Genomic DNA, 13,035 nt, shown 5'->3' with positions numbered 1-13,035 from the left:
TGAAGGTTATTGTGGAAACAGCAAGAGAGATATTGGGGGTAAGATGTTACTGTTGAAATTGTTGACATGCTGAACAATCCTAAGGGAGGAGCGTTTAAGCATGATATAGATAACATTTAACGGGGTTGGGGGAGGGTTTGGTAGATGTTAGTAGGGATTTATTTGGTTTTCATGGTAGTACAGAATTGGCCAGCTCATGATTGATCGTACATTCCAGCACAGTACTTAAACGATTGTTTGCGGACCGCCATGATATCAAAGACGACAACAACGCTCAGTCATCTCCTCTGGCCTGAGTCACTCAGCAGCCAGAGTGCATTTAAAAACAGCCAGCCGGACTGTATTTAAACAGCCAGACAGTTCTATGATTAACTATAGTGTAGAATAATAACATCCACTCCCAGAGACCAGCAGCAATTACCACTTGTCTCACGATACAGCAGAGACAGAAAGGGCAGACGGCTTATGATTTGAGTTATTCTGCAAAAACTTTTATTGAACATAAGCATTTCAATTCTCATCACGTGATCAGTGGTACAGTACCATAGGTTGGATCAAAACGATTAATATATGCACATCTTCTGAATATATACATACAGTGGGAACAAGAATTAAATAACAATGCTCAATGACATTCAGATATATTATATCTAATAAAAGCTGAGAACCCCATGACCGATACGTAGCAAGAAGTATATAAAAACAAAAAACATATTACTCTTGAATTAAGTGTCATCCATCAGCTACATTTACATAGAGTAGAACGCCTGAAGACCTGATTTCATTGGAAAAAAAGCACTAGGGCCAATGAATACAGTACAGTAAGGGCTCAATTCATATAGCGGAAGTTCAGCGTTAAAGCGTGATTTAAATTGAAAGAATATGTTCTCGCATTAGCGGAGACTGCATTCACGGTAAACACTGCATCTTGTCAGCTCAAATCAGAAATGACCTTTACATCTCTAGCGTTCAATCTGTAATGCTTCAGCCATCCAGATTGAATCGAGAACTAAGTGTAGAGCTGGAGCCAATAGAACAGGGCAATTAGTGTACATCAGGAGCCAATCAAATATCAGTAGTGTAGAGCTGGGGCCAATGGAAAAACAGAACAATAAGTGTAGTGCCAATAGAAAAGCAATACAGTAAGCAGGTGGCACATTGACAGTATCTCTCTCTCGAAGTTGAGTTCCGAGGAGGACGAAGGCAGAGGAAGAGAGGGATAGACGAGGATGAAGGCGGAGGAGGAGAGGGATAGACGAGGATGAAGGCGGAGGAAGAGAGGGATAGACGAGGATGAAGGCGGAGGAAGAGAGGGATAGACGAGGATGAAGGCGGAGGAAGAGAGGGATAGACGAGGATGAAGGCGGAGGAAGAGAGGGATAGACGAGGATGAAGGCGGAGGAAGAGAGGGATAGACGAGGATGAAGGCGGAGGAAGAGAGGGATAGACGAGGATGAAGGCGGAGGAAGAGAGGGATAGACGAGGATGAAGGAGGAGGAAGAGAGGGATAGACGAGGATGAAGGAGGAGGAAGAGAGGGATAGACGAGGATGAAGGCGGAGGAAGAGATGGATAGACGAGGATGAAGGCGGAGGAAGAGATGGATAGACGAGGATGAAGGCGGAGGAAGAGATGGATAGACGAGGATGAAGGTGGAGGAAGAGATGGATAGACGAGGATGAAGGTGGAGGAAGAGATGGATAGACGAGGATGAAGGTGGTGGAAGAGATGGATAGACGAGGATGAAGGTGGTGGAAGAGATGGATAGACAAGGATTGAAGGTGGAGGAAGAGATGGATAGACAAGGATTGAAGGTGGAGGAAGAGATGGATAGATGAGGATGAAGGTGGGAAGAGATGGATAGATGATGAGGAAGAGATGGATAGATGATGAGGATGAAGGTAGAGGAAGAGATGGATAGATGAGGGATGAGGATGAAGATAGAGGAAGAGATTGATAGATGAGGATTAGCAAAAGGAAGAAACAATCTAAAGAGTGTTTACAGTGGTCCCTTTAGTGATCTTAATTTCATCATCAGAACCTCTGGAGAGGGTTTACATTTCAAATATTTTTTTAACTAACAAAGGAAACAGAACCAATACGAACTATGTGACTGGGCTAAAACAGACAGTAAGGTCTCTCCCCAAGTTCAGCATGTTGAGGATAGCTGGGGTTCGGGCAGCGGTTTGACCAGGTAGAGCTTGTCTCCTTGTTCACTGGTGAAGATGGGGGCTTTCTTGTAGTGTTCCACCAGTTCATCTATGGAGCTGAACTTGCGCTGGCCGATACAGTAGACCTCCTCTGAACACTGCACCTTGAAGTGCTTGTTCTTCCCAGGTGCCTTCAGAGACACAGAGAAATCACTGGGCTAGAGGGAGAAGGATGGAGAGAGCGAGAGTCAGTTCACTTACACAACATAGATGAAATATCTCCAACAAACACCCTACTAACTATCCACCAGCAGATGGCACTATGACTTCATTTATAAATCACAGGTCAATAGCTGTTCATGTGTGCAGATACTGTATATCTCCTATCCTCCAATTTAGTATTTTATCCTTGGGAAGATCTCAATTGCAAACTCCTCGCGTCCTCTCTCCCCGTCACCTCCTCAAAACCCATTGGAGGTGGTGGTCAGAGAGGGGCATGAGGAGTATGCAATTGAGATCTTCCCCCTTCCCACAGGGCAGTGTTTGGGAACCCCTGGCCTATCTCTTCTCACACACTCCTATCTCCTTCCCCAATCCCTCCCCTTCCTTCATCCTCTGCTCCCCCACTCACCGATGACTCGCTGTCACGTATGAGGAAATCCCCCTCCTGTCCTCTCTCGTTGAGGACCAGCTCTGCTTGGTGTCTGGTCACCCCTCCATAGTACCAGTCCCTGCCTGCAAACTTGCCCTCACACGCCGGGGCCATGTGGCCGATCTGTGGGGAGCCGGGGGGCGACAGCGGAAGAGCGGGGAGCCCGGGAGGCCCGTTGGTGTCATTCAGCACCAGCACGTAGTTTTTGGGCACCAGGCCCACCAGACCGCGGGTGTTCCGGCAGCGCCACCACTCTGGGTCGTTCTCAGGTTTCTCAACAACCTCCATCACCTCTCCTTTCTCAAAGTTTAGCTCCTCCTCCGTCACTGAGCTGAACGGGTACAGAGTCTGGACCAGCTGGAGCGCACCACTGCCCTCGCCACCCCGGCTGCCGCCACCACCTCCCGCCCGCCCGTTGGTCATCGTGGCCTCCCTGTCCCTCCCTGGGGAGTCCCTTCCACCTCTACCCCCTTCACCCTCTGCGGGGTCCTCCAGGACATAGTTGGAAGGGAACCAGCCCACACGGCCTCCCTGGCTGCCCCGCCACCAACCGTCACTGCACTTCTCCATCACAGTGACCCGTGACCCCTTGGCTAGGGTCAGCTCATCCTTGCGCTCCGCCACGTACGAGAACTTGACCACAGCCAGGATGTTGAGGTCGTAGACCCGCTCGGCCACTCCTCCGCCACTCCCATTGGAGGGGTACTCCGCATCTGTGCTGGGCGTGGGGGAGGCGTCACTGGCACTCTGCTTCCTTCTGCCCTTACCCAGTCCTGAGACAGAGACAAAGACAGAAATCACTACATCAGTATGTTAAGCTAACCTACCATGACATTTCATTTTATTTTAGAGAACCAGTCAAAGACAACATGTCTGGTGTTGCAAGTGGATTGAATAAAAAGTACTGTGGATTTCTTCTAGTTGGCAGTATTGGCAGGGACTGGTACCACAACACTTGTATAACCAGATACTAAGTAAGGAATAATCAACAAGGGGTTATGATCTTATGGAAAATAATAAACAACTAGGAGTTTCATTATTTTCTTGAAAACGCATAGAGCCCCAAGCTGATTATCTATTTTATACCATGGCTATAATTGAACACAGTTGCCTCTAGAAAGTACTGAAGTAGCTAGCAAGTTAACTAGAAAGCTACAGTAGTTGCCTTGGTAACCAAACACAGACTTGCTAGTTTAGCTAACCAAACCACAATGCCAATGTTTTCAATTTGACTTGCTTTCAAAAGCAGCTCAAACATGGAAAAATGAACTACAGACAGTTTATAGACTTGATCTCTAATGTAAAAACCATCAGAACTAGACATTTTCAGAACTCCCATCTGCTATTTGTTTTTTGAGACAACCGGCTAGCATGCCTATTGGTTTTCAAGCCCAGCCATACAATTTATAGACTTGATTTGCATAAACCTTGCTGTCGGTCTCTGACATTTCCAACATTGAATTTCAATGTTGAAACAATCTCCTGCTGTCCAATAGTAATGAACTATATGGGTCGGGAGTCGGGACGGACAGTTTTTCTCAGCCAGTCGAAATCATGAATAGGCATGACATATACGAAATAAATTTCAATGGAAAACAGATCAAACTAAACTAATCAGAAACGAGTATTCAACAATGCCATGATATAAACATCTTTCATATCCACAACTGAAAACACATAAGTTATAACTCCAGTGGTACTGAGAAAGTAAATAAGCCCGAAGGAGCCGAAGCTGATTCAGGACACTGGGAGGGAGACAAGGAGGGGTTGGGGCACTAAATGGAGGCTTCAGGCTGCACTCTGGGCCCAGTTGGGGAGTAAACACTTAAGATAGAGGACAAAACAAACACATACAGGTAACTGCCAGAATAAAGGAAAAACCAACAGTGTCTTATAATAGGGCACCATGAGCCAGAACAGCTTCAAACTCATGTTCACAATCACATGCACCTACATACAAGATTGTACACACATGCACTACATACAGTAATTATCTCAAACTCGCATACAGTAAACACACCGAAGTGACACACACACACACACCATCACAACTGCTGGTGTGATTGTCACAACTCCCATCTCCTCATTAAACCAGGCATTCAGCACCACCGACATGCTCTAGCTCAGCTAACCAAGTCCCCTCAAAAAGCTGAAAATAGTACATTCGAGCTGGGGAGGAAAGTGGAGCAGACAGCCTGGTGCATGGCTCTGCTGTGGTACTGACAGGCAGGCAGGGGATCAAAGCTGCCTCTACACCTACCCATCTCCTCTCCCTGCCTCCATCTCCTGCATAACGAAGACAGCAAGCTCTCTCCTGTCTCCCCATGTTGATTATTTACCTGTTGTAACCCATGTTGAGCGCTAGCTAGGGCCAACTAAAACTTGTTCTGATGCTTTCAGTTGTCACACCTAGGGAGATGGGTGACTGACATACAGATGACTAATGGCTCCGGTGGTTGGATGCTGGGCAGCTCTTACTGTACAAACCAATTACATCTTAAATAAAAGTCACCAAACATCATTTAGTTCTTCTGTTAGTTATACAGTACGTACAATTACATTCCACTGCAAACACACATTCCCAATGCTGCAATTTGTTTAGTCACAACACAGGGAAAAGTGACAACTGTGTGTGTTTGTGTTGCAGTGTAGAGCCAGGTCACAGATCTGTCGATGACAGCTAACTCAGAAAGTTATCGGGTTCACACAGAGTGGCACTAAACTTTCCTCCTGCTTTGTTGTGCGAGAGAGAAATGGGTGAGGAGAGGTGGAGGGAGGAGGCTCCCTTGGCAGCTGTTACTAACACACAGAAGACCAGACATCATAGGACAGAACTCACAGAAAAGAGGGCGGTGTGAGAAAGAGTGAGAAAGAGAGCGAGAGAGAAAAAGCGGGCAGAAAAGAGGGCAAGATCGAGGGAAAAAAAGACAGACAGAAGGGGATGACAAATGCAAACAAGACAGGAATATTGAACAGACCATAATGTTTAAAAGAAGAGTCAAGGTCCATGTACAACAAGCCACTGAGGAGTGGCTTCCGTCTGGCCACTCTACCATAAAGGACTGATTGGTGAAGTGCTGCAGAGATGGTTGTCCTTCTGTTCTCCAATGTCCAGAGGAAATCTGTGACCAAGGCCCTTCTAGCCCGATTGGTCAATTTGGCCGGGCGGCCAGCTATAATTATTTTTATTCAACTAGGCAAGTCAGTTAAGAACAAATTCTTATTTACAATGACGGCCTACCCTGGACAAACCCAGACAACGCTGGGCCAATTATGTGCCGCCCTATGGGAATCCCAGTCACGGCCGGATGTGATGCAGCTGGGATGCATTGTTTTAGACCACTGCACCACTCTGGAGCCAAGAGAGTCTTGGTGGTTCCGAACTTCTTCAATTTAAGAATGGAGGCCACTGTGTTCTTGGGGACATTCAATGCTGTAGAAATGTTTTGGTACCCTTCCCCAGATCTGTACCCACGACACAATCCTGGACAATTCCTTCAACCTCATAGCTTTGTTTTTGCTCTGACATGCACTGTCAACAGTTGACCGATCATGTCCAATCAATTGAATTTACCCCAGGTGGACTTCAATCAAGTTGTAGAAAGATCTCAAGGATGATCAATTTGAACAGGATGCACCAGACAGAGCTCAATTTTGAGTCTCAGTGCAAAGGGTCTGAATACTTATGTAATTAATCTCTCTGCACACGGAACCGGTAACGGGATGATATTCAACAACATGCAGGGATCGCTACATAAATAGTCATATTAAACATTCATGAAAATACAAGTGTCTCACATGGGTCGAAAGCCTAGAATCGTGCTTATATATCAATCAGTATGGCAACTAAGTCAGGGAAAGCTAAATCTAAGTCTGGATATACAGATGTACACACAATTTTAGAAGAAAATGATTGAGGACGATTCCCAAATGGAGGAATATTTTTTAAACGAAGAGGACATCGTTTTTGACTGGTAAGTTCTTCTCATGCTAAAGCCGTTGTTTGAAATTAATAATATAAAATATTATTTGTGAAATGAAATAGCCTATTTAAGGCTGTTGAGGGGAGGGCAGGCCCACAACAATGGCCAAAGTGAAATGGAGACAATAGATCTATCTGGTCTGTCATAATATAATAGAGACAGTAGATCTAGCAGGTCAATAATACTATATTCAACCTTATGTTCCCTGCACTCTATATATATATATATCTGTTAATTATACGTGTTGATACAGGACTCATATGTGAAACTATTCTAACTGAACATTTTCTTTCACAGTGACACTGACTTCGAATGGGAGCCCCCAGTGCCAACACAAGTGGTGTTCATCTGCCCAAATGTATTTCTGCAGGCATGGATGTGCTAATGCACCTGGCATCAGCAGCATAATATTGTGTCGAGGACTGAGGGTCTTCCAAATATTCAAAGTGTTATTGAGTAAATGTAATTTAAATTTTTTTTTTTTCTCATTTTCTTGGGGTGGTATGTTAGAATACCATTTTGGTATTTTGTATATAGTTATTCCATTCAAAATGTATAACTTCACCAATTTGGCCACTTGGGTACATTTGGGCTACTTGTGTGGGACACCTGGGTCCACTTATATGCCATTCATGATAAATGTCATGTAGCACACTCATTTTGGAGGTTATCATTCTGAAACTTTGCAAAAGTACTGTTGCCCTCTTTTGTTTTCCACTGAAATTGTCCCCATCATCCGATCTGAATGTTTTATCTTTGCTCATTTTAAAGATACAACAATAAAAAATAAAAAGTTTTTTTCATTGTATTATCTAAACCAAATCTATTGTGTTATATTCTCCTACATTCAATTCACATTTACACAAACTTCAGAGTGTTTAGATTTGGGTATGTCTTCAGGCGGGGGGGAGGTTAAGGTATTTCTGTATTTTATTTTTCGCTTGGTCATTATGGGTATTGTGTGTAGATTGCTGAGGATTTGTTTTTTGTTTGTTTAAAAAAAAAAACATTTTAGAAATAGGCAGAACGACAGATTTGATCCTTGTCAGCTCGGGGGTTTGAACTTGCAACCTTCCAGTTACTAGTCCAACGCTCTAACCACTAGGCTACCTAGCCGCCCCATATACCAAAACGTCTTACGTGCATGTGACTCTGGAGGAGTATTTGAAAAAGTCCTTTATTGGCGCTCCAGGAAAATGTCCTCTTAAAAACGGCCTATAAACACAAATTATGTTTGTGATATCAAAATGCTAATGTTAACGTGTGTTAAATACTTACTCATTGTGTGTGTGTGTGTGTGTGTGTGTGTGTTGCCCCACTTGATGTGACAACATGAAACCTCTCCTCCTGGGCCTACTTCAAGCCATCCCGTGGAGAGACTGAGCTGTCGACTGCCTCAGGGTAGAGAGCAGAGATATGCCGAGGGCAGCAGACACAAAGTCCCCCGAGACCCACACAGCCCAGCTCAGCTGAAACACACACTCTCCATCTCCCTCATTTCCACTTCAAGGCTCTGGTCTGCTGGTTGGCAGCGGAACAGTCTATTCCCTCCTTCCACACTCCATCTTTCACCCCCCATCCTTATTCATTCATCACTGGAGACTGACCCATGACAACCCTACCTCAGCATGTTTAATAACAACCCAGAGTGACGCAGAGGTTGGCATATCAACAGGTTGGGTAGGATTAGAGCTGTGAGGGTCACAAAATTTACTCAGCCAGTGATTGTCAAGCAAATAACTGTCAGTCTCACGATAATTGATCGTTAATCAACAAACACATTTAAGCATTTTACATTTAAGTCATTTAGCAGACGCTCTTATCCAGAGCGACTTACAAATTGGTGCATTCACCTTATGACATCCAGTGGGACAGTCACTTAACAATAGTGCATCTAAAACTTAGGGGGGGTGGGGTGAGAGGGATTACTTAACCTATCCTAGGTATTCCTTAAAGAGGTGGGGTTTCAGGTGTCTCCGGAAGGTGGTGATTGACTCCGCTGTCCTGGCGTCGTGAGGGAGTTTGTTCCACCATTGGGGGGCCAGGGCAGCGAACAGTTTTGACTGGGCTGAGCGGGAGCTGTACTTCCTCAGTGGTAGGGAGGCGAGCAGGCCAGAGGTGGATGAACGCAGTGCCCTTGTTTGGGTGTAGGGCCTGATCAGAGCCTGGAGGTACTGAGGTGCCGTTCACCTCACAGCTCCGTAGGCAAGCACCATGGTCTTGTAGCGGATGCGAGCTTCAACTGGAAGCCAGTGGAGTGAACGGAGGAGCGGGGTGACGTGAGAGAACTTGGGAAGGTTGAACACCAGACGGGCTGCGGCGTTCTGGATGAGTTGAAGGGGTTTAATGGCACAGGCAGGGAGCCCAGCCAACAGCGAGTTGCAGTAATCCAGACGGGAGATGACAAGTGCCTGGATTAGGACCTGCGCCGCTTCCTGTGTGAGGCAGGGTCGTACTCTGCGGATGTTGTAGAGCATGAACCTACAGGAACGGGCCACCGCCTTGATGTTAGTAGAGAACGACAGGGTGTTGTCCAGGATCACGCCAAGGTTCTTGGCGCTCTGGGAGGAGGACACAATGGAGTTGTCGACCGTGATGGCGAGATCATGGAACGGGCAGTCCTTCCCCGGGAGGAAGAGCAGCTCCGTCTTGCCGAGGTTCAGCTTGAGGTGGTGATCCGTCATCCACACTGATATGTCTGCCAGACATGCAGAGATGCGATTCGCCACCTGGTCATCAGAAGGGGGAAAGGAGAAGATTAATTGTGTGTCGTCTGCATAGCAATGATAAGAGAGACCATGTGAGGTTATGACAGAGCCAAGTGACTTGGTGTATAGCGAGAATAGGAGAGGGCCAAGAACAGAGCCCTGGGGGACACCAGTGGTGAGAGCGCGTGGTGAGGAGACAGATTCTCGCCACGCCACCTGGTAGGAGCGACCTGTCAGGTAGGACGCAATCCAAGCGTGGGCCGCGCCGGAGATGCCCAACTCGGAGAGGGTGGAGAGGAGGATCTGATGGTTCACAGTATCGAAGGCAGCCGATAGATCTAGAAGGATGAGAGCAGAGGAGAGAGAGTTAGCTTTAGCAGTGCGGAGCGCCTCCGTGATACAGAGGAGAGCAGTCTCAGTTGAATGACTAGTCTTGAAACCTGACTGATTTGGATCAAGAAGGTCATTCAGAGAGAGATAGCGGGAGAGCTGGCCAAGGACGGCACGTTCAAGAGTTTTGGAGAGAAAAGAAAGAAGGGATACTGGTCTGTAATTGTTGACATCGGAGGGATCGAGTGTAGGTTTTTTCAGAAGGGGTGCAACTCTCGCTCTCTTGAAGACGGAAGGGACGTAGCCAACGGTCAGGGATGAGTTGATGAGCGAGGTGAGGTAAGGGAGAAGGTCTCCGGAAATGGTCTGGAGAAGAGAGGAGGGGATAGGGTCAAGCGGGCAGGTTGTTGGGCGGCCGGCCGTCACAAGACGCGAGATTTCATCTGGAGAGAGAGGGGAGAAAGAGGTCAGAGCACAGGGTAGGGCAGTGTGAGCAGAACCAGCGGTGTCGTTTGACTTAGCAAACGAGGATCGGATGTCGTCGACCTTCTTTTCAAAATGGTTGACGAAGTCATCTGCAGAGAGGGAGGAGGGGGGGGAAGGGGCGGAGGATTCAGGAGGGAGGAGAAGGTGGCAAAGAGCTTCCTAGGGTTAGAGGCAGATGCTTGGAATTTAGCGTGGTAGAAAGTGGCTTTAGCAGCAGAGACAGAGGAGGAAAATGTAGAGAGGAGGGAGTGAAAGGATGCCAGGTCCGCAGGGAGGCGAGTTTTCCTCCATTTCCGCTCGGCTGCCCGGAGCCCTGTTCTGTGAGCTCGCAATGAGTCATCGAGCCACGGAGCGGGAGGGGAGGACCGAGCCGGCCTGGAGGATAGGGGACATAGAGAGTCAAGGGATGCAGAGAGGGAGGAGATGAGGGTTGAGGAGGCAGAATCAGGAGATAGGTGGGAGAAGGTTTGAGCGGAGGGAAGAGATGATAGGATGGAAGAGGAGAGAGTAGCGGGGAGAGAGAGCGAAGGTTGGGACGGCGCGATACCATCCGAGTAGGGGCAGTGTGGGAGGTGTTGGATGAGAGCGAGAGGGAAAAGGATACAAGGCAGTGGTCGGAGACTTGGAGGGGAGTTGCAGTGAGGTTAGTGGAAGAACAGCATCTAGTAAAGATGAGGTCGAGCGTATTGCCTGCCTTGTGAGTAGGGGGAAGGTGAGAGGGTGAGGTCAAAAGAGGAGAGGAGTGGAAAGAAGGAGGCAGAGAGGAAAGAGTCAAAGGTAGACGTGGGGAGGTTAAAGTCGCCCAGAACTGTGAGAGGTGAGCCGTCCTCAGGAAAGGAGCTTATCAAGGCATCAAGCTCATTGATGAACTCTCCGAGGGAACCTGGAGGGCGATAAATGATAAGGATGTTAAGCTTGAAAGGGCTAGTAACTGTGACAGCATGGAATTCAAAGGAGGCGATAGACAGATGGGTAAGGGGAGAAAGAGAGAATGACCACTTGGGAGAGATGAGGATCCCGGTGCCACCACCCCGCTGACCAGACGCTCTCGGGGTGTGCGAGAACACGTGGGCGGACGAAGAGAGAGCAGTAGGAGTAGCAGTGTTGTCTGTGGTGATCCATGTTTCCGTCAGTGCCAAGAAGTCGAGGGACTGGAGGGAGGCATAGGCTGAGATGAACTCTGCCTTGTTGACCGCAGATTGGCAGTTCCAGAGGCTACCGGAGACCTGGAACTCCACGTGGGTCGTGCGCGCTGGGACGACCAGAGTAGGGTGGCCGCGGCCACGCGGTGTGGAGCGTTTGTATGGTCTGTGCAGAGAGGAGAGAACAGGGATAAACAGACACATAGTTGACAGGCTACAGAAGAGGCTACGCTAATGCAAAGGAGATTGGAATGACAAGTGGACTAAACGTCTCGAATGTTCAGAAAGTTAAGCTACATAGCAAGAATCTTATTGACTAAAATGATTAAAATGATACAGTACTGCTGAAGTAGGCCAGCTGGCAGTGGGTGCGTTGTTGACACTACACTAATCAAGTCGTTCCGTTGAGTGTAATAGTTTCTGCAGTGTTGCTATTCGGGGGCTAGCAGGCTAGCTAGCAGTGTTGTTTACGTTACGTCTCCTGGCTTCCACTAATCACCTGCAAGCCAGTGATGCAGACCTTTGGAACATCTACATTTAAAAATGTCTAATAAACCCATTAAATATAGCCTACAACTTCGCAATAAATCCATGATTTATTTTAGACAGGTCTAAAGAAGCATGATATGAAGAAAATGTAGTCTATTTCAGAAGAACAGAATAGCATACTCTGAGATGTCCTTATGTTAGGTTCTGATCTGGCTAGTTCATTTAGCAAACAAACAAGATTTGCTTAGAATGCCGTGGCATTATTTTATAGTAGGCAGAATACAATTGAACAATGCTGAATAAAATAAAGGACATTTTCTCCAAACGATTTGAGGGAGTGCGACCATGCGGCTATTTTTTGTTGAGAGGTTAACAAAGAAATAGGTACTCCTATATGCTTAATTTAGAGTTATTAATGTAACTTTAGTTGTTCTGCAAATGTTGGGCTATGTTTTGTTTTTAATACATTGTAAGGCGGCATGACGAGATTAACGATTTGCAAAAAAGTTGCTTGAAAGGCATGAGCTCCGCTTTGTTTTTTTTGCGAAGGCTGTACAAATTTCATCAGTCTCTCATTCACAATTTGACAAGCACTTGATAATGCCTCGGATTTCACAGCGGCATCCCCTTTGTATGGATGTAATGCACCCTAAGCACGAATGTTCCATTAGGGAAAAACACAATTTTCAAGTGACCGCAAATGCAATTGTGCATGTAATGCATTTATTATAAAAGGTGCATTTTTTATGGTGAAAATGATCTTCCCCAAACTTGAAAGTTACGTGCTGCTTATGTACACCAGCTAGGCTATATTGTCACCCATCAGACAATTCTTGATTTAAGCTGGTCTTCACATATACTAAATAATGTGTGCAATTTGTTTTGATTTGGAACAGATCATTATCATGCACCAGTCTCAAAACAGGGGCAGAGATAAAAATACAGGTCATCTATGCACTTAAATAGCGAATGGAGGATGCTTTTCCTGTGGTTCATTTTCATACCAGCCTGGTAGGCTATACTCCTGTTGTAAAGATAAGTAATGTGCTTAATATTACTAAAGTTGAGAAATAAATATAGTAGGCCTAGCCTATAG

The 13,035-nt window shown here is 46.4% G+C and overlaps 1 protein-coding gene across 1 annotated transcript in view; it reads right to left on the bottom strand.

Moving 5' to 3' along the window:
* Positions 1-2,035: 2,035 nt before the first annotated feature.
* The window catches only part of nck2a (NCK adaptor protein 2a), a 51,080-nt gene continuing 40,080 nt past the window's right edge, over positions 2,036-13,035 (bottom strand). The window contains exons 3-4 of the mRNA XM_046363742.1: positions 2,781-3,574; positions 2,036-2,367 (exon numbers count right to left, since the gene is read on the bottom strand). Coding sequence (XP_046219698.1) covers positions 2,149-2,367; positions 2,781-3,574 — 1,013 coding nt within the window. The 3' untranslated portion in view covers positions 2,036-2,148. The remainder of the gene's footprint in view (positions 2,368-2,780; positions 3,575-13,035) is intronic.

This window comes from Oncorhynchus gorbuscha, linkage group LG09, assembly GCF_021184085.1.
Source record: "Oncorhynchus gorbuscha isolate QuinsamMale2020 ecotype Even-year linkage group LG09, OgorEven_v1.0, whole genome shotgun sequence".
NCBI classification, from domain to species: Eukaryota; Metazoa; Chordata; class Actinopteri; order Salmoniformes; family Salmonidae; genus Oncorhynchus; species Oncorhynchus gorbuscha.
The sequence above is the reverse complement of the archived record's forward strand: the minus strand, read 5'-3'. Positions and strand labels throughout refer to the sequence as shown.